At 38.1% G+C, this 26,716-nt stretch overlaps 1 protein-coding gene across 2 annotated transcripts in view; it reads right to left on the bottom strand.

Annotated features, from left to right (window-relative positions):
* Window positions 1–26,716, bottom strand: part of ST8SIA1 (ST8 alpha-N-acetyl-neuraminide alpha-2,8-sialyltransferase 1) — a 159,256-nt gene that overhangs the window by 104,376 nt on the left and 28,164 nt on the right. For both annotated transcript variants that reach the window (XM_058743407.1, XM_058743406.1), the window contains exon 2: window positions 4,616–4,760. In XM_058743407.1, the coding sequence (XP_058599390.1) occupies window positions 4,616–4,760 (145 nt within the window). The remainder of the gene's footprint in view (window positions 1–4,615; window positions 4,761–26,716) is intronic.

Below are 26,716 nucleotides of genomic sequence, written 5' to 3'. Positions count from 1 at the left end.
TCTATGCCCACCAAACATTAGTCTCCTTACTTTCCTTCCAGTCAAAAAGGTATGTGTTTGTAAAATTATCACAATAATATTGATAAGTAGAAAAATCAAGTTACCAAATGCCGTAGATTATACAGTATAATCCAAATTTCATTAGGAGGAAAAAATATTACTGTGAGAGTCAGGGATATCCAGGGGCTTAGATGATTCTATTAAGCACATTACTGTGAAGAGGGGGGAAATGTGTATTTTCATTTTAACAAATATAAAGCCATTTGGACAAAATTACTTCAGAATGTCCTGCTGAGTTTCCCACGGGCCAAGGGCAATGTGGGTCCAGGCTGAATGGAACATGTCAGAGAGCTTATGGCAACCAGAAGACCTGGAAATGAGTGTCTGTCTGGGGTGTATTAATGATGCTTTGTGATTCTTTACAAATGGCCTTGGGTGGATATTCTAAGAAAAACTGGCCAGTCTGGTTTGTGATTTATATCACATGACTATTCAGCACGATATAAGAGAATGGTGAGCTGACCATGTTTTTATTATACCAAAAGGAAATATTTTTCAGATTATAAACTGCACAGTTGTGGTTTCTAACATTCCTGCTGCTCCTTTGCTCATTTCCAAGGAAATTTATGCTTTTTTCTGGGCATAAATATGTTTTAGGTCAAAATAGTATTTATTTAGGCAATATTTACATACATGGGACCATGCATGCTTAAAAGAGACAGTGTTTGGCAAAGCAGGAAGGAAATGGGGACCCAAGGGATATGGGTATTCTCAAAGTGGGAACACTTACCATCACACTGTCCCCTCCAAACACACACATGCGCACACACACACACACACACAAAGACACAGAATATTCTAGAAAAACCTATGTAAGGGTTAAAATTAAGCCCTTTAAGCCTAATAATATTCAACAAACATTTCACCAAAATACATTTATAGAGTCATTTGGAAATAGCTGCATCAAAATGTCCTGCTTGGTCTCCAATTGTTCAAGCAAGGGCACTGCAGTGAATCACCCCAGGTGGGACAAAGGCAAAGAGTCCTAGGCAAACACGAGAAGCTGGAAATGAGTATCTATATCAAGTGGGAAGCACCACACTAGGCCCAAAACTAAAAAACTACTCTTGTTACTCAAAAGCTCACAAAATGGTATTGAAATCAGCAGATAAGGGCTTTTAGAAAACTGCAATATGTAGATATATAGTTATGTAGATAAGTATGAGGTGGATTTGAATGAATTTGATAATAAAACTACAGGAAGTTGTGGGAGGTCCAAATAAGAAACAACTAATTGTATGGGACACCTGGGTGTCTCAGTTGGTTAAGAATCCAACTCTAGATTTTGGCTCAGGTCATGATCTCACAGTTCAAGAGATCGAGCCCACACTGGGCTCTGAACTGACAGTGCGAACCCTGCTTGGGTTGTCCCTCCCTCTCTCTGCCCCTCTCCTGCTTGCTCTTTCTCTCTCTCTCTCTCTCTCTCTCTCAAAATAAATAAATAAATAAATAGATAAATAAACAAAATTTTTAAAAAAGAAACAACTAATTGTAATCAAGAAGATTCAATATGGCGTCTCAAAGCACACTGGATCTCAGTAAGACGCTCCCTGGATCCCCCAGCCTTGATTCAGGACCTGCTAACTTTGCATACCACACATAAGATCTTGTAGTGCATCTTGGCAACAACCACAGCAACAGCAAAAAAACAGTGGATAAAGGTAGGAGAAGGAATAATAACAATTATGATGGATAACACATACGAGCATTTAGGAGAAAAGTATAATATATAATTGAAATTAGCACATTAAGGGGAGCATAGGTGGCTCAGTCAGTTAAGGGTCTGACTCTTGATTTTGGCTCAGGTCATGATCTCATGGTTTGTGAGTTCGAGACCAGCATTGGGCTCTGTGCTGATGGTACAGAGCCTGCTTGGGATTCTCTCTCTTCCTCTTTCTCTCTCTCTCTCTCTCTCTCTCTGTCTGCCCCTCCCCTGCTTGTTCTCTCTCTCTTAAAATAAATAAATAAACTTTAAAAAAAATAGCATATTGATATAAAATTATACATCTGAGTTAGAGACTGAGTGATTTGGCATTATTTTGCTGAAATTCAGGGAAAGAAGCAATGCTTCGTTCAACTGACAAATCGAGCTGAGCCCACTCAGCTGCATTTCTGCTTAACCAGCACACACAACATTCTTCCCACTGGAATATGAATGAAGCTTATCAATTAACTGGTAACTTAGCTTCCTGATAACAAAGTAGAACAATTTCACTAAGAAATAATAATGGAGTGAGGGCACAGGGATATACATCATCCTTTTTATTGATGCAAACTGATCTTCCAGGATTTCTATAAATTAGTAATTTGAGAATCTCAGTAACTTAAAAAAAATCTTCTCGTTGAATTAGTTTAGCCCTTTGTAATGACTGTGCAAACACACAATGATGTAATGACGTCTGCTTCCTAAAAAAAAAAGCATTTTTCCTTATTATTCAGGGATGGTTTCTTGGTCTTGCAACCAGCATAAAGAGGCACAGAATTCATGTGCGCACACTTTAAAAAGCAAATGTTTCCTGCTATCTTCCTGCTGCAATTGACAGATAAGATGGGAGGCTACTTTGTATTTCTTTAATCATCTCCTTTCTTCTAATCTATTTGCTAGCACAAAGTTAGAAGTCAGTTGGGATGACTGAAAGCCCTCATGTATAAAAAGACTATTTTGGATTTCTTTTACAATTTTTCTATTTGATGAGCTGTTAAAGAAGATTGCTTCCTTATCTTTTTCAATTCATGGCAAGCTGACATCAGGTTTTGTACATAAAGGATACTATGGATTGGCTTCTTCGCCCCTCTTCCATCTTTCTTCTAGCTTCCGGCTGAAGCTTGATTGTTTTAAAAACTGCCTCTCCTGGACTTTGTTGCAACTAATGTTCCAGATGCAAACTAATCTTACCCATTAGATGCACTTGAGGGATATTTGGAAAGAGAAGATGAATCAGAACCCATCTTACTGTTTCTGTCACAGACAGTTGTGGCCATGTTAATGGCAATGGCAGCGGCAGCTGGGACCTTCTAATCTCTAAACCACATTTATGGCGGTAAATTCCTGAACTAAGTAATTCCAGGACCCACCTCTTGACTCCCACTTCTCCACTCTTCTGATGCTTTTTTAAGCACCTAATTTCCAATAATAAATATATTTCTGCTAAAAATACCTAGGAAGATTTCCATTCCCTGCCTTAAACCCTGACTAATGCAATTATATCCTTCATTTCACAGTCTGAAGATGCAATGATATGAACCAGGACAACATTAACACCTAATGTTTACATGTGCTTTGTGGTTTCCAAGTACATGGACATGCATTATCTAAACTGATCCTGACCCCAACTCTGAGGTGTTAGGATAGGTACTGCTCTTCCCACTGTACAGATGAGAAAGCTGAGTCTCAGAAGAGTTGGGTGACTTAGCAAGGCCTTTAGGTAGATAGAAATGGAGAAGAAATTCAATATCACATTTTACGACTCTTAGTCATTTCCTTTGACACTAAGAAGACTCCCAAGGGCAAATAAAGAAGAGAAAGAAAGCACATGGGTGATGGGAATATATTCAACTTTCTATTTCCTACTTTAAAAAAACATTTTAAAAAAACTTGTCATTAGACACTAAAACCATTAAGTTAGACTAAAACACCTACAGATGAGCTAGCAGAGATGGGCTATTTCATAGAGAGTGTGTCTTTGGGTCTGGTAGAGCCTGTGCCTCCTTTGAAGACTCTTTGCTATTAATACAGATACATGAAAGTTTCAGCCCTGTTTTCCAATTCTCATGGTGAATTCCCTTTCTGCATGATCATCTGGCCAAACCAAGAATGGACTGAAGACTTGGGGGGGGCCAAGCTTCATTTCTCGATTTCTCCCTAATGGCGGTTTCACCTAAGAACCACCGCCCCCCCTCCTCCAACTAGGGCTCCCTAGAAATAAAGATTTCTCTATTTTTCCCTTTCACTGATACATTTTAGTAAAGCATTTGATTGGAATGCTCAGGAAACAAAGAAGAAAAACCTTACATAAACAAGGCTTCATTTAGACCACTTCAAACATGGTTGAATTCCTTCTCTCCATTTCCACCACCTCCACTTCAGAGCAGTGTCTGACCACAGGGTTAAGATCCAAGAGCTCTAAGAAGCAGACTCCTTCTGCTGGGGAGCATATGGTCCCCAGTCCCTGAGAATAATGCCAGTCCTAAGAAAACATTCCAATATTGCAAATCTTCAAGATCATTCCACAGCCAACCTCAAAACACTAGAATTCCACAATTCCTGACTTTGCTTCCTTCTCTGCTTGCTTTCTTCAGTCTCATATGACCCAAATCAGAAGGGCTAGGAAAACTATTACTCTGTAATAGCCTACTTCTGCCCTTGCATGAAAATGTTTTGTGATTTCTTCACCAAAAACGTGACAGCTATAAAGAAAAACATTTATAATGAAGAAGAGAAGAAAGGGGCTGAAAAGAAGGAGATCCGATAAGTGAGGCAAATTCAACGATCTTTTCCCTATGATATCAAGACACACAGGAAACTATATTAAAAGGCAACAAACTCTATACTAACCTGGGGGAAGAGAGAATAAGTTGAATTGTCAATGGTGAATGAGTATAAAAACTCCCCATCATACCACATGCTCTTCCCCATGGGGGAATTCATTTTAGTCATAGCAAAGAGATGGGCGGGGTCACAGCAGTCTTCCATCTGTTTCCTAGGAGAGAAAACAGAGAGAGAAAAGAACAGCAGGTTCAGTGAGCGGCAGACTCATTCACTTGTCATTCCCACAGAGATGTGCAGCCTTACCTCGGTGCCAGCTCACAAAAGCATCTGTGTCTCCAGGGTGATTAGATTACTATTACTTCACTCTTCCAGCCATCAAAATGCATGACTGGAATATTTCAAAATACAAAAAAAAAAAAAAAAAAGTTTAAGAAAGAAAATCCATTAGCTTTCAGATGCAGCTAAAATATGTCTGAAGGCAAAAATAATCATTGTAATTGCAGATTTGTTGACTGACTTAAACATCCAGGTCCAGAAAAGATCTGGATGGTCTTTTGGAAACTGTTGGGCTATGGATCTGGAGCAGAAATGCATCTTTATGGTGACTTGACATTAGGGGGATTGAGTTCAGCAACAAGGGACTTTACGTGTGCTATATGAAGTAGGGGATGCACACAGTGGCCCCAAAGAGGGTACACTCCCCAAAACTGGAGGCAAAATAAAAGAACAACCCCTGCAGGAAAAACCCTTCTAAATAGAAACAGAATGAGATGAAAGATGTGTTTCAAATGCTGGCAAAGCCACCTGTGTTCTAACCAGAAAATCTTGTTGGTCGTTTCAGCTCTTGTCTGGTCTGACAGCTTAGCAGTACTGGACACAGTGGAGCACTGTGTGGCCTTTGGGAAGGGATCCCTACTCCCTTAGCATCTGCAACACCAGGGTCTCCTGGGTCACCTCACTTTTCTGGGCTGGTTCGCAGGCTGCTCCTCTGCTGGCCCCTCAGATGGAAGCCCTGTTACCACTCTACAAGCCAATATTTACTTCCCTCTGCTTAAAAACCTGACAGAAACCAACTCTGTTTACTCCCTGAGCTCTCAGGAGTAAAAGAGCTGATTCCCCAGTCCTACCTTTGGAAGGACCAGTAAAACAAACTGCTAACATAAACCACTTCTGAGTGGTGCTCCCACACAGACCTGCTTGCTCAAACATCTTTGGCCACCACCATATACAAGCTTAGAGCTGAAAGGGGAAGGTAATGTGGAGTACTTGGGTTCAAATCCCGGCTCTGCCACCTACTTAGTCCGTAACTGGAGAAGATCCTGGGATTCGCAACTGGCCTCAGAGATTGTTTCTGAGAATTCACTGAGAATGTCCCTGTGGCACACACAGTACAATTTCAATACATGTTGTTATTACACAGTCCCAACTTCATTGTAGAAATGAATACACAGAGTCGGTGTCTGTGGCCGGCCTCCTCAGCCAGGGCCATGATGCTCTCCCTACCACATGGTGCTTTCTCCAGCACTCTGGTTGGCTTCCTCCTCACAAAGGTTTCCGTAGAAAAGACAACGGAGAGGGGCTCAGGAACAAAGCCTTCATCTTATCAAAGTTCCTAGAATTTGTCTCACCAGCTGTGCCTCTTTCCTTTCCTCCTCCATCATCATTAATTTTTTTTTTTTTACGTTTTTTATTTATTTTTGGGACAGAGAGAGACAGAGCATGAACGGGGGAGGGGCAGAGAGAGAGGGAGACACAGAATCGGAAACAGGCTCCAGGCTCGGAGCCATCAGCCCAGAGCCTGACGCGGGGCTCGAACTCACGGACCGCGAGATCGTGACCTGGCTGAAGTCGGATGCTTAACCGACTGCGCCACCCAGGCGCCCCCATCATCATTAATTTTTATCAATGTTTCACCACCCAAAAGGTGGCCTGAATGGAGGCAGTCAAGTGCGTGGTGACTTGTCAGCATTTTGTCAAAAGAGCATCCTAGGCGTTATATTCAGTCAACATAAACTAGACGGGTTAAGATTTTTTTTTGGAAAAAGGAGAATTATCATAGGCATAACTCTAAACTTTGTGGGGTGAATAAACTAAACCTTTGAGTCTAGTGTTATATTGCCACTTTTAGTTTTTACAATAACCCTAAGAGATAATTAAAGAAACTATTATTATTACACCCAATTCATATCTGAGGAAATGGGATTATGGCCAGAACAGGATTTGCACAGGTCACACCAGTAGTCCGACTGAGGCTTTTCCCTCTGTGTGCTGTCTGCTCAGAACCTTTTTGATTCACCTTTACTTTTCGCTGCCCTGAAGGAATACTTTGTAAACACCAGCCAACCACCTTCAATGTACCCAGTGTCTTTAGAGGTATTTTTCCACTTCATCCTCACAGTGAATGACCTTGAGCTAAACAGCCTTAAGATCCTTTTTTCAGGTATCTATCCTGGGCCACATAACTAGTGGAAGGTGGGGATGGTTTGCTCCCTGTTTTGTTTTGTTTTGTTTTGTTTTTTGTTTTGTTTTGTTTTGTTTTAACCTCGTATCTGGTACGTCCAACCAGACCATAGCTCTCCCCTCCAAACCAACTAAACTTGCCATTCAGTACAAAGTGCTACTGGAAATTCAGAGGAAAGATCAGCCACAGCCATATAATAACACCTCATTATGTCTAGAACCTGGCAGTTTATATTTCCCTTTCACATTGGTTTCCTCTTTTCATCCTCAAAACACCAAGACAGAGTTGATTACATTATCTTAAATTTCTAATGAAACTGAAGCTCAGGCCAAAAGACCTGTTCAAGTTCATCAGGTGAATAAATGTTTGCTTCATTGTTGATAAAATGTGTGTTAGATGGGCTCAAATTTACATCTCCTCCTACAGCATCACCATGGTCAGAGCAATCATACCTTCCGTGGGAAAACCACATATTCAACAGAAAATGAAAGTGTCACAAGTGCACAAATATTTTTAAAAATCCAAGAGCTATAGTAAATTTGTAATATTCATATTGCCATTTGCAATATGGGAGTGGTTTTCCTATCATGAACTTTCAGACTTTTCCCTTCATGCAGAAAGCCTCCCGATCTTCCTCCCTTGCCATGCCTGTCTCTGGAGGGTGGACAAAAAGCGATCAAAATGTGAAAGTGCATGCACTCTCCAGGCCTGAGAGGTGCCACCAGCTCACCAGCTAACACTGGTTATAACAGCAGCTGCAGCAACTACAGTGGTAGAAACAGTAAGTACAACCAGCAATAGTAATAGTAGCCACAGTAGTAATGACTTTTACCGAGTTCTCATGTAACACTGTGCTGAGTGCTCGGGATATAAAATTGAATTAAAAATCAGACCCGCTTCAGAGAACATGCACAAGAGGTGGCAACCAACAAGCAAGTCACTACTTATGAAGGCAGGTGGGTGTAACTGGCACCACTACAGATGTGCACAGATGGCTGAGGCTGTTCAGAAGGAGGAGGACCTGGGGGCATCTGGGTGGCTCAGTCAGTTAAGCATCTGACTCTTGATTCCACTGCAGGTCATGATCTCGCAGTTCGTGAGTTCAATCCTCGTGTCAGGCTCTGTGCTAACAGCATGGAGCCTGCTTGGGATTCTCTCTCCTTTTCTCTCTCTGCCCCTCCTCTCTCTCTCTCTCTTTCTGTCTCTCTCTAAATAAACAAATAAATAAACATAAAAAAATTTTAATAAAAAAAGAGGAGAGCATGAGTCACACTCAGAGTTCCAGAACGAATTTCCTGCTCTGAGATTTCCAGCCCTGGAGGAGCTGGCAGGAAGAAGAAGGAAGCAACTCGTCTGAGCAGGGGAGCTGCTTTAGAGATATGAGACAGCAAGATGCATTCCTCCATCAGAGTATACAACACAAACATTAAGTCCACTACCTCTAAGAAATTGTTGACAGTTGAATATTGAATTTTACCTCCATCCAACCTGCAGGTGATCCTGGAAAGAAGACATACACCAGCTTTTAGAATTTTTAGCAAATTTGGTTCCCATCCCCTTTCTCATGTTTTGCATGGATGCTCCTTAGTATTTGCTTCTGTTTTGCCACAGACAATAAAGTCACAGGGACAAAAAAGCAAAAGTAAATCCATTTTTATGTTCAAGTTTAAATTTGCAGATTATTAAGTTTTGGTTGAGTGTAAGTTGAGTAGTGCAGCCAAAATTTAAATGCTTTTTATTATTCTAGCTCAAGCTTCAGCTGAGTTCATAGCAAATGATTCCAAGTTGCATCATGAAGGTAAATATGAAGCCCGGGAACCACCTGCTAAAAACTCAGGTTCTCATGCCTCCTCATGAAAGCCATGCATATCAACTACACCAAGAAGACCACATTCACTTATTGTGTCTATCGAGCAGGAAGACTGCAGTTCTGGGGAAACTCAACAGAAGAATAAGGGTGAAAACCCACCCACTCAGTTAATAATGCCCAGTACCAAAATGAACCTTGCTGAGTCTCTCTCAGATGCCACATTTAACACTTTAGTCACCAGAGATAAGAAGGCTGGGAAGCTGTCACTCCAATGACTGTCCCTACTAGGCCCCTTCCAAAGAGTGACTGCATTTGAGAAAGTAGGGATGAGAGTTCTACTACTGTTTCACTGTTTGGCTAAATCTGCTGCTACACTTGAGCTTTATATTCAGCTAGCTATTCAAAGGCTGAATAGTCAAGTAGTCAAGCATCCAATTCAATGCCATTTTGGCATCCCTGAATGTGTGTGTGTGGCATCACCATCGTACCTAAACAGGGTATTGATGTGAGCAACACACACAGAAGTGTCATTAGAGTTTATTGTTTATAAATAAATATGCAATTTAAAATTCTGATAAGCAAAAGGTACAGCTGAGGGAATATAGTCAATGGTATAATAGCATACAATTGACAAGAGACGGTAGCTACACTTGTGGTGATCATACCATAACATACAGAGTTGCTGAATCACCACGTTGTACACCCAAAACTAATGTAATGTTGCATGTCAATTATACTGAAATTAAAAAATAAAAACAAGGGGCCCCTGGGTGGCTCAGTGAGTTAAGTGTCCAACTCTTGATTTCAGCTCATGTCATGATGTCACAATTGTGAGATCAAGCTCCACTTCAGGCTCCAAGATGGGCATGGAGCCTACCTAAGATTCTCTCTTCCCTTCTCCCTCTGCTCTTCCCCCGGTCATGCTCTCTCCCCCTCTCTCTAAAAAAAATAAAAATAAAAAAAATACAGTAAATAAAATTCTGATGAGCAATTTAGTAGTAACCAGAGTGAAAATCTCTTTATTTGTTTTAAAATTTTTTTTAACATTTATTTATTTTTTGACAGACAGAGAGAGACAGAGCATGTAGGGGGGAGGGTCAGAGAGAGAGAGGGAGACACAGAATCCGAAGCAGGCTCCAGGCTCTGAGTTGTCAGCACAGAGCCTGACGCGGAGCTCAAACTCACAAACCATGAGATCATTACCGAGCCGAAGTCAGATGCTTAACCAAATGAGCCGCCCAGGAACCCCTCTTTATTTGCTTTAAAAGTTGAAATTCTATCAGTCAGGTGAAATTTAAATGTATCTTTATTACTGTAAGAATAAAATGCTGTGATAATAAATTAATTGTGAAAGTTATTAATTTATGCACTTTGAAATTATGAAGGATTATTGACTACATAGGAGAGCAAACTGTCAGTTAAAGGATATGTTAAGAGAAAGTATGTTTGGAAGATAACTTCAGGAAAAATACTATACCATTTTTCAGCCAACAAATCTTGATGAAATTTTAAATAATAATGTAACGCAGAGTAACAGTTGAGATTACATGATAATTCAAATCTTTGTAGAATAGTTGATGTGCTAACATTCAAAATATTAAACTAATCTTTAAGAGCTACATGTAATTTTCAGTTAATTCCACTTCAAAAATGAGTTATTCAAGAAAAAAATCCTAGTTGGGAACTCTTTGTATCTTATTATGAGGTATTAAATGTCATATCTGCCCCTATAAAATTCCATGAGAAAGAAAAAGTCCAAACTAATATCATGAGAAATCATCATGACCCAGTCATGACAGAGAATTCTTCATATCCCTCTTACCGTTTTCTTCTATTACATATAAATACATAACACTATTTATATGTTATATGTTTAAAGTTTTGATTGTCTGTCTCCCCAGGTCCCAGAATGTAAACTCCATGGGGGAGGTGGGGGAGACTATCATCTTCATGATGTTGTATCCCCATCTCCTGAAATGATGGCTAATACACTGAAAAGATGCTTAATAAATGTTGATTGAATGAATAAAAAAAAAGTAGGGAGAGAAGAAGAAAATGTTAGAGAAACTAGAGAATCTCAATGCACGTTTTGTTCTCACTAGCCAAAATTCAAACTGAAATCAATTCCTTATGGTTTTAGTCTATGGAGACCAAAAAAACAAAAGCTTGTCAAAATAATTGCTATAGACTGGTAAACATTTCTCAATAATAACAGGTCCAATATTTCTGAGATGTGCTGAGTGGTGAATCCCAAGTTCCTTACACTGTGCACTAAATGTTAGTCTGATTAAATTAAGTGTCCCTTTAGGATTGCTGACCTGACACACAGGGACCACAAGAGCAGCACACCAGTTGATGGTGCTGATAAATTCTGTTTTCCTTCATGATAGTGTCGAACTTTCAAAATTTGACTTTTAAAATATTTGATAAGGTTTCCGATTTAATTTTGTCTTCAGAAAGTGCCTTCTGTTCTAGTGCTATCTGATTTCAGCCAATTATTGACTTTAACATCTGGCTTTTGGCCAAAAATGTATCCAATGCATTTTCTCCAGACAGCTAAATCAATAGTCCTTATTGTAAACTGTCCTGAGACGGGTTCCTAAAATTCCTTTTAGACTATTATATGTTAACTCTTTGCGTTAGTGTCACAGAGCCTCAGATTCTTGGTTGAATATGTGCTCAAGTTCCACATCAGAGGATGGTTTTGAAATTGAGGTTATAGGGGCAGCTGGGTGGCTCAGTTGATTAAGCAACCGACTCTTCATTTTGGTATATCAAGCTCATGATCTCAAGAGCGTGAGATCGAGCCCCACATTGGGCCCTGCACTGGGTGTGGAGCCAGCTTAAGATGTTCTTGCTCCCTCTCCTTCTGTTCCTCCCCTGCTCACACTCTCTCCTCTCTCTCTCTCACAAACAAAAATTGAGATTACATACATTTTTGTGTATATATATATATATATTTCATATACTTAAATGTGTATAGCACTTAGCACATTTCATGGTTTCAGTAAGTATTCGTTTTATTATCCTTCATAGTTAGGAACCATAATACTCAGCTTGCCTCACACAATCCTAGGTTGATTGTTTTCCAGATATAATTATTTATGGTTACCTCCCTTCCATTCCTAAGCATGTCCATATTTGGATGATAAGTTATATGTTCACTCTATTAAGACTAGAGTGCCTGGGTGGCTCAGTCGGTTAAGTGTCCAACTTCGGCTCAGGTCATGATCTCACAGTTCGTGGATCTGAGCCTCGTGTCAGGCTCTGTGCTGACAGCTCAGAGCCTGGAGCCTGCCTCAGATTCTGTGTCTCCCTCTCTCTCTGCCTCTCCCCCACTTGTGTTCTCTCTCTCTCTCTCTCTCTCTCTCTCAAAAATAGATAAACATTAAAAAAAAATTTTAAAGGCTAGAAGCTAAACAGCATCAAATAAAAAGAGAGCTTTTCTTTAAGTGAAAAATCTGGTGACCTACAGAAATCTGGTATTCTAACTAAGTAAACGGCAGATTTCACAACGATTATGGAAAGGAGGGTTTGAGCCATCATAAAACTATTCCCCGCCCCCCAAATTAAAGGAATCTTTGTCTTAAATTATCTGTTTTGAACCAAATTTAAAAGTCAGGAGTCACTGTGACGGAAGGGTCCAGGACACGGAACAAGAACCTGTAGCAGTCAGTTGCTCTGAAGTGGACAAGCAGCAGAGCCCTGGCCACATCAGGAGGGGGGAAGCAAGTGTGGACAGCCCCCTCTCTGGGACAAAGGCATGTTCACAGCATGGTCCCTGCAACAGCTGCTATCATTGACCTAATAGATTCAAAAAACACACTCAATGTATGGTAGAGATTTGTATTCATCTTATTTTTCTGTAAAAATTATCTTGAATGGTGTGGAGGAGAAATACTTTCATTAGATTATTGCTTAAAATAATGTTTTCTACCGATATAATAAAAAGTCTCTTCAAAGACCAATCTTGTAGATTATTTGCCAGGGTGACAAAAACAGAGAAAAACAGCTCTTGTGTACCACTTAAGACAGCAAATAATCTTTTATTTAGCAGCATTTTATTCTCCACATTTGAAATGACTGTGTAATAAAAGAAAAGCGTTCCAAAGAAAGTCAGATTACTGCCATGTGTAATTTGCATTTCTCTAAAACAGGAAGAGCAGACTTAAAGGAAGAACTTTTAAAACAAATATTTCAAAGATGATCTGGTTTTCCCTAATATGTTTGTTTTGTAATGTACTTAACATGTACACATCATTATTTGAATTTTAAAAAAAAACATCAATTTTTTCCAGGAAGATTTCAATAAATGCTTTTCATCAGTCTTCCTACTTATGCTTACTTGTCTATATAGCTAGAAAGATTCTAATATATTTTGAGAATCATCTGTTTGCTGCTTATTGAAGTAACTGGGCTCCTTTGGATAGCAGGCATTATTTGATTCACTCAACAAATATTTACTGAGTACTTTCTATGTGTCCAGTGTTATTCTAGGCACTAAGGACAGATTGGGGAGTGAGGACAGGGAATACCTTGCCCTCTCAAATTCTAATGAAGAAGTCAGACAAACAAGATAAAATATGTCTTATCAACAGAGGCTGAGTAAGTCCTCACTAGGTGACAACTGAGTAAAGACCAGAAGGAGGTGAGGATGTAAGCCATGTGGATATGTGGGAAAAGAGCATTCAGGTAGAGCCAACAGCAAGTACAAAGGTCTTCAGGCAGGAGTACCTGGTATATTCAAACAACATGGAGGAAATCAGTGAAGCTGGAAGAGAGCATGGGGCTGACATGTCAGGGGGAGAGGATCATGTAAGATTGTGTCTCTGTGGTTTTTACCCTCACCACCAACCTTCTTGTGGCACCAAGCACAGATCCTTGAGAATAAATCCAATTCCAAAACCAAAAAAGACATTTGGATTTTACTGAAGTTGTCATGGAGGGGGCAGGGTCACCACACCACAGAAACTTCATATATTTTCCAGTGGATGCCTGTCTCTCCCCAGACACAATCCTATCCCTCCCTCTCACCATGCCCCAGCCATCCTCTCTCCATCACATCTCTCTCTTACCCAGAGCAATTTCACCTGTGGGCTCTTCAGTTTTCACTCCCCTCTAATCATTATACATTATACACTACACAAACCATTATACATACCCTTTTCAGATATTTTTCCTCTTTTGAAAAATGTAGAGATTTGAAAGACAAAGATATTTTCTTGTTATATATGTTTAATCCTTATGAATAAAATTATTTCTCTCTTACTCTATTAACAGGATTACAGCAAAATAGCTAAGTGAATATGCACCAAATTTGGATGGTATGTTTTCAGTGGCCTGAAGTCTAAAAGGAGAAATATAATGATTCACTTTTGGGGGGCTGGGAAGGAGCATAGGAAGGGACAGGTGTGTGTCCACTCAGGATGGTAGCTGGGCAGTTGTCCAGAAGAACACAGGGTTCTGAAAATGAGGTTCAGATCAGAGATTCCAGTCCACACATAAACCTCTATACTCACTGAGTTTTAAACTTGCGCAAGGAGCAAATGCCCCAAATTACAGATTAAACTGGTTTATAATTGGTCTCTATCTCTAATGTACAGGTTTACACAGCAGGGTGGAATGCAGCAGGGATTTCTTTATGTAATCATGGTCAATGGTGCTCCTCAGCTGCACCAGGAAGCCAGACATTATGTATTAAATATAAGAACTCTATTCAGAAACATCTTTTCTCATTCTAATGACACCTAAGTCATTATTTCTGTGAAAGATGAGCAGACGTTATTGGAAGGCAAAGCAAATGAAAAGGAGACACAGGCAACAGAAACTGCTTATAAGTTTACCAAATTATACAGAGTTTTCTAAACTTGGGAACGAAATCAACAAATGTTAAGATAACCAGGGGAACAATAAACTCTAGAGGGTGAAGTTCAGGAGTCATGCTCCCTGAATTCACCTCAGCTCTGCTTGCCTACTAGATGCAGGACTAGAGCATTTGTCCTGACATTTTTCTAGACTGTAATTGTCTCTTTTTATGACTTATGGCACACACTTCTGTTATTTCTCCGAGTAACTGTGCCAGTATTTGAACAGATTCAAATTTATTTTCTGAGAAAAATTTTGGCTTTGTGCTATGACCCATTTCCACAGGATGGAAGTTTGTGTAACAACACAAGCCAGGGATTCTCAATTTTCTTAACAGAATATTAACGGTGCCACCTCCTTCTCTAAAACATATGGGTCTTACTTGGCTCAGCACAGAATATAAGCATTTCAGGTTGTCAACAACCTTTGACTGTCATCTAGTTCCCATCAACTATGCTGTAAAAAGAATGAGTATTTGGGAGAGATGAAAGGATATGTTTGTTAACTGATTTTCTACAAGGAGCTAGATTCTTTATATTCTTTCTCTATATCAAGTCAAGTGATGAGAAAGTCAGCTATTCGCATTACATAAAGTAACTATTTTCAAATATCCTATAACCTTTCATAAATGAGGACAAAGAGATTTTCCAGATCAAACGTTGTCTCCTCACCACCAGCATATTGTGAAAACAATCAGGCAGGCATTTTCATCGCATCCATCCATTACTCCTCACCTTGTTGCTATGTTCACTACATTTGTATTTAGTTTTCTATTGTTTTGTGAATATCATTGACCCCCATCAGGAAAGTACAGAGGTATTGAGAGAGGTGACAGCAACAATTCAGGAGAAGCGTAGGCTTGGAAATGGAAACAAAAGTAGAGATGATTTTTTAAAACTGAAAGCAATGACAGAATAAAGGATATTACAAGTATAGATGAGATGAGTCATTTGACAAAGAGCGAATAAAGAAAGAAACAACAATTGGCAAAAGAGAAAGAAAATAATAGATGAAATGGAATTTTTTTTAGTTTGTGGATAAAGGAAAAGCAGGGGCTGAAAAGTAGAGACCAAATAAACCTACCTATGATATATTCAGGGCTTAGGGGTTAACAAGAGTGCATCCAACTGGCAAAGTCAGAAATGTGTGACTCAATGTCAAAGAAGAAGCACAGATGTCAAATGTCTACTAACCCCATGATAGTTTAGGGTAATAGGCATTCTGAAAAAAATTTAAAGGAAATGTTCAACTGCTGCTGATGAAAATGTGCTGCAAGCCAGGGATGCTTGCCTTCGTTCAAGACCACTCTGAACCTACCAATTAGAGGGTACCAGGGCAAGTGTTTAGGGATGACCTACTAAGGAATCCTTCACAATGTCTGAGGAGATCGTGAAGGAAAGTGCTTGGGGCCTCAAAATCCTTCAATGAATACAAATTTCTCCAATACATTTGGAGAAAATGTACTGAATTGGCTATAAAACAAAAAGCAGAGGGACAGACCAACACTGTATTTGGTAGAAATGTACTGGGGAGCAAAGGGTTAAAAACTGGTCATTTTGGACTTAAAAGCACTTTTGGAACTGTAATCCATGTGAAAATTGAGACACCTCTCAATTAACCATTCTGCAGAAATACCTTCACCAAGTTACATTACAAAGTTATGCTTTTTTTCCAGGGTCAATATAAGAAAGAGCTACATCAAGAATAACATTTGATTTTCTGTAAAACTGAAGTTGAAGATAACGTCTATTATGTTCCTATGATCTTGTTCATCTACATAACTTCTTCCTTGAATTTAGTGTCAGGAAGATTTTTTTTCTAATTACATAAAAATGTATGCTTCCAGGGGTGCATGGGTGGCTCAGTCAGTTGAGCATCTGACTCTTGATTTCAGCTCAAGTCATGATCTCGTGGTTCCAGAGTTCGAGCCCCACATGGGGCTCTGCTCTGACAGTGCAGGGCCTGCTTAGGATTCTCTCTCTCTCTCTCTCTCTCTCAATCAAATAAATAATAAAATTAAAATTAAAGTAAATTTGGGGCGCCTGGGTGGTTCAGTTGGTTAAACGTCCAACTTCAGCTCGGGTCATGATCATGCAGTTTGTGCATTCGAGCCCCACGTCAGACTCTGTGATGACCGCTCAGAGTCTGGAGCCTGCTTCGGATTCTTTGTCTCCCTCTCTCTCTGCCCCTCCCCAGCTTGTGCTCTGTCTCTCTCTCTGTCAAAAATAAATAAACATTTAAAAAAATTTTTAAATGTATGCTTCCACTTACCAAAGAATGAGAGTTATTTTGACCCATTAAGAGGTACTTTGGTCTGAATCATCAGAATGTTCAGTTTTAAGACAATCTCAGCCTCAACTCCATGGACTGTCAACCTTCTCCTCTTTATAAATGGTTACTTTTGAAATTTTAGTGTATCTTTTTTTTATTTTAGAAATTTATAATTTTAAAATGTTATTTTAGAAATTTTCAAAAATACAAATTAGAAAAATAGGCAAAAATAAATATAACAGATAATTCCTCCACACAGAGGTAACCAGTGTTAACAGATTGTTTTTTGTGCATTTTTCCTATGAATTAATTCAACTATTTCCTTAGTAAATATTCAACAAATATTTATTGAGTACCTAGTATATGTCAGGTACAATCCCAGAAACCCAAGATACTAAACAAGATACAGCACTAAACAAGATGGGTTCAGTGCTCACCCTCTTAAAGTGGGAATTTAATCTATTTATAGTTTATTGATGCTACAAACAACTCTGTGGTAAATATTCTCATGCTTAGATTTGTGGACACACCCACAATTGTTTTCCTGGGATAAATTTTTTAAAGTATTTCCTGAATTAAAGGGTATATACTAATAGCGTTCTCTTGCTCAAAAAAGATGTTACACACCATCTTTTTAAAAATCTTTATTTTGGGGCACCTGGGTGGCTCAGTCGGTTGAGCGGCCGACTTCGGCTCAGGTCATGATCTCGCAGTCCGTGAGTTCAAGCCCCGCGTCGGGCTCTGTGCTGACAGCTCGGAGCCTGGAGCCTGTTTCGGATTCCGTGTCTCCCTCTCTCTGACCCTCCCCCGTTCATGCTCTGTCTCTCTCTGTCTCAAAAATAAACATTAAAAAAAAAATTAAAAAAAAAATCTTTATTTTTAGTAAAGCAAAGTATGTACAGAGTTTAAAGTACTCTAAGGCAACAAAAACAAGAGTTCTCTTTCATATTCCCCACCCCCATATCTAGACCAAAAAGGCTATAGTTTTCATATTTTGATTATTATTCAAATACTATTTTTATTTTCCAATTTTTTATACTATCGTATGGCTTACTACTAGGGAAGATGAAGATATCACTTTCTAATCCTACCCCAAATGGACATACGCAGACTTTTCTTCACCCCACATTCCTTACAGAATTACATAAAAATTTTCAGTTAAAGCAGTATTATTATAGCATTATGAATCTCTAAGTATAATTTAAGAGCTGAGTCCTGCAGTATACGATCACTCAATTTTCTTTCTTGCAGGCTTTTTAAAATTTGCTCTTCCTGGAGTTAGTGATTGCTTAGCTTTTTTCATTTGCTTCATGTATCATGTACCTTCCAATAATTCCCCTTCTAATTCTTCAAAGAACTATAACATTTTCTCAGCATGGTCAAATACATCAGGAAATCAATCTGTTCAATTTTTTTCTTGGAAACATCTCTTCCAGAGCCTTGTGCCATTTCCTCTCCAGCATGGATAAACACTGGTCATCTTGGGAATTGCATTCACCTCTTCTCTGCCTTCTATTACCCAGTTTCCTTTATCCATTTTTTCCCTTTGTTGTTACTTCCTCATTGTAGTGTAGCATATACTCTCTTTCCCTCTTGAGAAAATGTGAAAGCAAAATATATTTTATGAGCCTTTGAATATTGAAAACAATTCTTAGTTTGGCTGGGTACAAAATCATAGTTCAGAAATAATTTTTTTTTCAGATTTGAAGGTGTTACCCATTGTTTCCTAGCTTCCACTATTTTAGTTGAGAAATCTAGTATCATTCATATCTAATCATTTTATTGTAATCATTTCTCATCTTTGAAAGATTTTAAGACCTTAAATGAGGGATTCTGAAATTTCACAATGATATGCAGTTAGATAGGTCTTTTTGCATTTATTTTGCCGGACACTTGGTGGTCCCTTGCAACCACGAATAGATCCTTCAGTTCTGGAAACAGCCTTCTGTTATTTCTTTAATAACGTCTACCCTCCCTTTCTTTTATATTTCTCTTCCTGGAATTCCTATTATTCAGACTTCTCATCTTTTTTTTTCCATTTTTCACTTCCTTATTTTTCTTTTCTACTTTTGGGGGAATGATTTCCTAAACACTATATTACAAATTCATCTACTCATCTTTTAATCACCACATTTTTAATATAAAAAAGTTCTTTTTTATCTTCAAAAAGTTTTATTTCATAGCTTTTTAATCTTTGTAAATGCAATGTATTTTTTTGTGGGAGTCAAAGCTAGAACATTTGTTATGTGTTTATTTGCTTCCTGCAATCATCTTTTGGTGTATGTTTTTTCTATTGGTTCATTTTGCTCTCTTTCATGTTAGAGGCTTTCTAGAAATATATACAGATCCATAGCTGCCTGGTTACATTTAAGAATGAGGTACATTCAACTGAATGAAAGTTCTTTATACTTGGGTAGTGATTATCAACTGCTAGGCCTCATCAGAGTGTGATCCGGCTGCGACCTAGACACTTCATGGGAGGAACCCCAAATGTCAGTATCCAGCTTTTTCTGTTTCCCTAGAGAGGAACTTGCCAATTTCTTGCTTAGGTATAAGCTGAGGTGATAACATTCTGGAAGCTAAGTGAAAAGGTACAGCTGAGATCTCACTCTTCGTAACACAACCTTTCTCTTAATTCCCTTGTTTTCATCCAATTTCCCAAGTCCAGAGTCTCTGTTTCATCCCCAGTCTTCTCACAGATGGGCAAGGGCAACTTCTTGTGTTTGGGGTTAAAAGGAGATCTGGAACACTTCCAACCCATCCTCCCATTTTTAGTGTCATCAGCACTCACCTGTAATTGCTGAGCCTTTCGGGAATTCTGCAACATGAACTGGCTTCCTTCTTGCTGGCTTCCCCAGCTGCAGGCACTCAAGTTTTAGATTTCAGCACTCTCCTGGTCAGATATCACTGAGACATCTGCTTTTCATCTCCTAAAATTTTGTTGATGTCTTTTCTCTGCTATTGTCTTCTCTTCCACTCTCTTCATTTTTACAAGCTTATTCTTATTTATAGTCCTCTCTTACAATTTTATTAGTTTTTCAAGAAGGGTCAGGAAATCAGAAGCCAAGCAGTATTATCCTTTTTTTTTCAAATTTAACTTCTTTAACTGATTGTTTGATAACGTTTTCTGATTTTAAAACATACGTGTACTACCAAGAGTAATTTTGATGATGGTTGCTTTAAAGAATGGAAATGGAGAATTAGGGTATGTGGGGACTTTTATTTTCATCTTATTTTTTCATCTTATGTATTTCTATAACTTTTTAGTGCTGTGAACTTATTTTACTTTATCATTTTAAATATGATATTTAAGAGCTATTAAAAATAAAAAGTAATAGATACTTGGTATAGAAAATCTGAAAAATATTAAAAAGCATAAAGATGAAATTAAAACTTAACAAAAAATATGAAATTAAAACAAAAAATAAAACCACATAGAGAAAAATGTAATTAATGTGATTTTTCTCCTTGTGATCTTGATGTTATATTCTCAGGATTTCTTCAAAATTTATATACATTAAAATTATCCCTCCTTTCCACCACCTTTGAGTCTCCTTTTTCTTCTCTTTTACTGAGGTATAATTACATACAATATTATATTAGTTTCAGTTGTATAACAGAGTAATTCGACATTCATATACACTGTGAAATGATCAACATAGTAAGTCTAATTACCATCTGTCAGCATACAAAGTTAATACGAGATTATTGACCATATTCCCCATTATAGCCCCATGGCTTATTATTTTGTATCTGTAAATTTGGACTTCTTTTTCTTTAATTTTTTTTTAACATTTATTTATTATTGAGAGACAGAGACAGAACATGAGCATGGGAAGGGCAGAGAGAGGAGAAGACACAGAATCTGCAGCAGGCTCCAGGCTCTGAGCTGTTAGCACAGAGCCCAATGTGGGGCTCAAACTCACAAACCATGAGATCATGACCTGAGCTGAAGTCGGACACTTAACCAACTGAGCCACCCAGGCATCCCTGTAAATTCAGACCTCTTGATCCCCTTCACCCATTTTGCCCTCCCACCTCCAACCACCCTACATTTTAGCAACCACCAATCTGTTCTCTGCATCTACAAGTCTGGGTTTTGTTTTGTTTTGTTTGTTTGTTTTGGTTCTTTATTTCTACATATAAGTGAAATCATGCAGTATTTATTTTTCTCTATCTGACATGTCACTTAGCATATACCCTCAAGGTCTATCCATGTTGTCACAAATGGAAAGATACCATTTTTTTTTATGTCTGAGTTTTATTCTGTCATAAATATATACCATATCTTCTTTATCCACTCATCCATCAATGGACACAGGTTATTTCCATATCTTGGCTGTTGTGAAAATGCTGCAATGAACAAAGGAGTGCATATACCTTTTTGAATTAGTGTTTTCATTTCTTCTGATAGACACCCAGTAGGGAAACTGCTAGATCATAGTATAGTTCTACTTTTAACTTTCTGAGGAACCTCCAGACTGTTTTCCACAGTGACTCTACCAATTTACATTCCATTAACAGTGCATGAAGGTTCTCTTTTCTCTACATCTTCACCAACACTTGTTATTTCTTGTCTTGTTGACAATAGCCGTTCTGACAAGTGTAAGGTGATATCTCATTACTGTTTGATTAGCATTTCCCTGATGATTAGTGATGTTGAACATCTTTTCAAGGGCCTGTTAGCCATCTGTGTGTATTCTTTGGAAAAATGTATATTCAGGTTCTCTGCCCTTTTTTTCATCAGTTTTTTTTTTTACTGAGTTGTATGCATTCTTAATATATTTTGGATATCCACTTGTTGGATATGTGATTTGCAAATATCTTCTCCTATTCAGTAGACTGCCTTTTCATTTTCTTGATGGTTTCCTTCACTGTGCAGAAGCTTTTTAGTTTTATGTAGTTCTATTTGCTTATTTTTGCTTTCGTTTCCCTTGCCTTTGGAGTCAGATCCAAAAAGCACTACTAAGACTGATGTCAAGGAGCTCACTCCCTATGGTTTTTGGGTAAGAATTTTATGGTTTCAGGTCTTATATTCAAATTTTTAATCCATTTCAAGTTAATTTTTGTGTGTGGTGCAAGACAGTAGTCCAGTTTCATTCTTTTGCATGTAGCTGTTCAGTTTTTCCAGCACCATTTATTGGAGAGATTGTCCTTTCCCCATTGTATAATTCTTGCCTCCTTTGTCTTAAATTACTTGAACAAAAATGTGTGGTTCATTTCTGAGTTCTCTATTCTGTTCCATTGATATATGTGTCTCTTTTTATGCTAATATCAGAGCTGTGTAATATAGTTTGAAATCAGGGAGCATGATACTTTTGGTTTTGTTCTTCTTTCTCAAGATTGTTTTGGCTGTTCAGAGTCTTTAGTGGTTCCATGTAAATTTCAGAATTCTTTGTTCTACTTCTGTGAAAAAAAATGCCACTGTAATGTTGATAGGGATTGCACTGAATCTGTAGCTTGCTTTGAATAATATGGACATTTTAATAATAGTAACTCTTACAATGCATTAGCATGAAATATATTTTAATTTAGATGTGTCTTCTACTTCCTTCATCACTGTCTTATAGTTTTCAATACACAGTTCTTTCACCTCCTTGGTTAAATTTTATTCTTAGGTATTTTATTCTTTTTTAAGTGATTGTAAATGGATTTGTTTCCTTAATTTCTCTTTCTGATAGTTCGTTATTTGTGTACACAAACACAACAGACTTTCATATAGTAATCTTTTATCCTGACTTTCATTTATTAGCTCTAACAGTTTTTCATGAAGTCTTTAGGGTTCTCTGTATATAGAATCATGTCATGTGCAAATAGTGACAGTTTTACTTCCTCTCAAAATTGGATGCTGTTTTCTTTTCTTTTCCTTTTTTTTTTTTTTTTTTTTGGTTGACTTTTCCTTTTCTTGCCTAATTGCTGCAGCTAGGACTTCCAATACTATGTTGAATATAAGTGGCAAACATGGGCATCCTTGTCTGTTTCTGATCTTAGAAAATCTTTTGGCTTTTCACCATTGAGTATGATGCTAGTTGTGGGTGTGTTAACATTTCTTGTAAGGTTGGTTTATGAACCAAAGCAGTTATGAACGACTTTAGCTTTTACCTGTCTGAAAAACTATTTCTCCTTCAATTCTGAATAATAATACAGCTGGGTAGAGTATTCTTGGTTAGAAGGGTTTTTTTCCTTTCAGCACTTTGAATATGTCATGCCACTCCCTTCTAGCCTGCAAAATTTCTGCTAAATAATGTGCTGATAGCCTTATGGAGTTCCCCTTATAAGTAACAACTTATTTTTCTCTTGCTGTTTTTAAAATTCTCTATCTTTAATGTCTGACACATTAATTATAATGTGTCTTGATATGGATCTCTTTGAGTTCATCTTATTTGGAATTCTCTGGTATTCCTGGGCCTACACATCTATTTCCTTTCTTAGATTAGAGATGTTTTCATCCATTGTTTCTTCAGATAAGTTTTCTCCTCTTTCTCTTTCTTCTCCTTCAGGGACCCCTATAATGTGAATGTTATTCCACTTGATATTATCCCAGAGGTCCCTTAAGTTAGCTTCATTTTTTAAAATTCTTTTTCTTTTTGCTGCTCCCTCTGGATAAGTTCCATTGCTTTGTCTTCTAGCTAACTTATCCATTCTTCTTGTCCAGTCTGCAATTGAACCCTTTGAGTGTATTTTTTTAGTTTAGTTACTTTATTCTTATGCTCTGTGACTTCTGGTTGATACTTTCTTATATTTTCTATGTGTGTTGAAATTTTCACCGTGTGTATCCATTCTCTTGAGGTTGGTGAGCATCTTTATCACTATTACTTTGAATTATCTACTTATCTCCACATCATTAAGGTATTTTTCTGAAGTTTTGATCTTATTCTTTCATTGGGAACATACTTCTCTTTTTCCTCATTTTACTCGATTCTCTGTGTTTGCTTCTATGTATTAAGTAAAACAGCTACCTCTCTCATTCTTGAAGTGGACCTGTGTAGGTGATGAACTTTCTCATTCAACCTTGCCCTAGCTCCTACTTGTCTCTCAAACCTTTGTGATTGTCTAAACCACCTGACATTCTTGATATATCCCCATTTTAAGGGTGTGCCAAGACCTGTCTTACTGGTCTTCTTATTTCCGTTATGGAGAAACAGTTCATCTCTTTTCAGATCTTTTTCAGAGAGAAATGATCCATACATATCTGTAGATTTGGTGTGTCCATGAGAGGAGGCAAGTTCATACACTGCCATCTTTGGACATGGAAAAGCCAGAATGAAAAGAAAGATCCTTTTGCGTCATCAATTATCTTAGGCAGGGTTTCCCAGAAGCAGAAAGGCAGTTTAAATGAATTACTAGAAGCAGTGCCTCAGGAGGAGATGGAGTCTTCCACGTCTCCTTCTTAACTGAATCCTTAACTTCTGTTCATAAAAATACTTATATTTATCCTAAGTTAAAGAAAAATCCCCTCAAATATGCTACATCTTTAAATATGCTACATTTTCGGGGCGCCTGGGTGGCTCAGTCGGTTAAGCGTCCGACTTCGGCTCAGGTCACGATCTTGCGGTCCGTGAGTTCGAGCCCCGCGTCGGGCTCTGGGCTGATGGCTCGGAGCCTGGAGCCTGTTTCGGATTCTGTGTCTCCCTCTCTCTCTGCCCCTCCCCCATTCATGCTCTGTCTCCCTCTGTCTCAAAAATAAATAAACATTAAAAAAAAAATTTTTAAATATGCTACATTTTCTCTGAGAATTCTTACAAACCAAACACATCAAAACACTACTGCCTGTATTTCTTCATCAACATTTTCATTTTCCTATCTCTCATCCTGAAATTGCCCTTTCCAAGGACTTCAAATACATCCAAATGACCAAATCAAATCAAATGGCCTTTCCTCACTTCTTATTCATCCTGAACACTCTGGCATTTGACATTGTTGATCAAATCCTTCCTTCCTACAAACTTTTCCTCCCTGGATATGGCAGTGTATCAACATACCCAACCACCTCCTCTCCATTTGCCTTTTCTCTCTTTCCTAACAAAACAGCACTTCTTCCCCTTGCCTAAATGTGGTTATGTGCCAAGGCTCAAACTTTAGTTCCCAACATTTTTTATTCTAATAATAATGAAAGATTGAGTCACAGGCCACATTCCTTATACTCAACCCAAGAGAACTAACATCTCCAGAGAAATACAAAAGAGAATAGATGTATGATGGACCATCAGGAGATAGCTAAATTTGGGGTTGGAGAATAGGGTTGGGTCAATGGAGAAAGAACAACACAGAGGAAAAAGAAAAAATTAAGAAAAATACTTAGTTCTTATAATACACAAGACACTATCCCAGGACCTTTCATATATATGCTATCCCATTTAGTTCTCAAAACAGTCCCATGAGTCAGGTATTTTATTTCTCTTTACAGGAGTTAAGCAGCAGCACAAAACTGTATAGCTATGATCCAGGTCACCTGATGAGTAAGGCAGCATGGTATAACAGAAAGACCAGAGACTTTAGGGTCACACAGCTTTAACTCTGCCACTTAATGCTGTATGGCTTAGGCCAAACCTCTTAACCTTTTGGTTTTCAGCTTTCTCATTTATAAAATGGGGACGAAATAAGTTGAAAGTATTGTAAATAAAGTGTATAAAGTACCTTGTACATAGAAGTGTTCATAAGTAGTTGTGGTTATTATTATTATTATTATTATAAACATGAGTTATTTTCATTTAAAAAAGGGAATGTTAGGGAAGGCAAAGGAACAGTGAGCTTCAAGAAGAGAAGTTAATATTTCTTCCAAGGTATAGATCCAAGCCCAGACTGAAGCTTAGGCTTCTCATGGCTGCACAACCTTAGAGAAGAGATCTCAGCCCTTCCCTGTCTACAGAGGCATCTCTGTGAGAAAGGCAAAAAAGTAGTTCCCCTGTGACTGAGCAAGCGTCAGTGAAATAATGTAAATCACAGTTATCTTGTGAGCTGGAAAATGCTCACCTGGTAACTTATATTGCTTAGACATCACATGCCCTCAAATGAGAGTGCTCGTATCACTACTGAATCTTACGATAAGCTATTGCTATCTTTTCTGGGTAAGTTGTTTTGACAAAACTTTTTAAAAGGCAAAAAAAAAAGCTGTTTTGAAACAATTTTTTTTAAATAACAATAATAAAGGGGTGTCCGGCTGGCTCAGTCAGTAGAGCATGTGACTCTTGATCTCAGGTTGGTGAGTTCAAGCCCCATGTTGGGTGTATAGATTATGGAGAAGGAGAAGGATAAAAACAACAACAATGACAAGGCAAAGCATCTAAACCTCTGTAGATTTAGAAAAATCAGACTACAAAAAATGCTGAATATTCTCCATATATACTTTATAGCATGACACAACATTCCTTTGCCATAATAATAAATTTAAATGTGATCATCAACATCATGAAGTAGAAGTGAACAGATGAAAAGAAAAACACAAACTGACCAGAAGAGCTGAGAGAAGCATTAATGCCCATGAAGATATTTCAGACAGCAGCTGCAGACTGTTCCCAGACACTCTGATAATGGAGAACATAATTAGTTTTCCTTGACAAAGAAAAATAAAAGAACTGGTGAGGTCAAAACCCATAAATTAATTCAATTCAATGAGTGTTTGTGTTTGTTTGAAGAAATCCTCTACACTTAAAACTGCAGGCCACAGGAGATGTATAAGACACAAACAAATGGCATGAAGGGTACACAGGTGTTATTCATTCATTCCCTCATTCATTAATTCATCTGTTAAGTACTTATT

The sequence above is a fragment of the Neofelis nebulosa genome, chromosome 8, assembly GCF_028018385.1.
Source record: "Neofelis nebulosa isolate mNeoNeb1 chromosome 8, mNeoNeb1.pri, whole genome shotgun sequence".
NCBI lineage: Eukaryota > Metazoa > Chordata > Mammalia > Carnivora > Felidae > Neofelis > Neofelis nebulosa.
The sequence above is the reverse complement of the archived record's forward strand: the minus strand, read 5'-3'. Positions and strand labels throughout refer to the sequence as shown.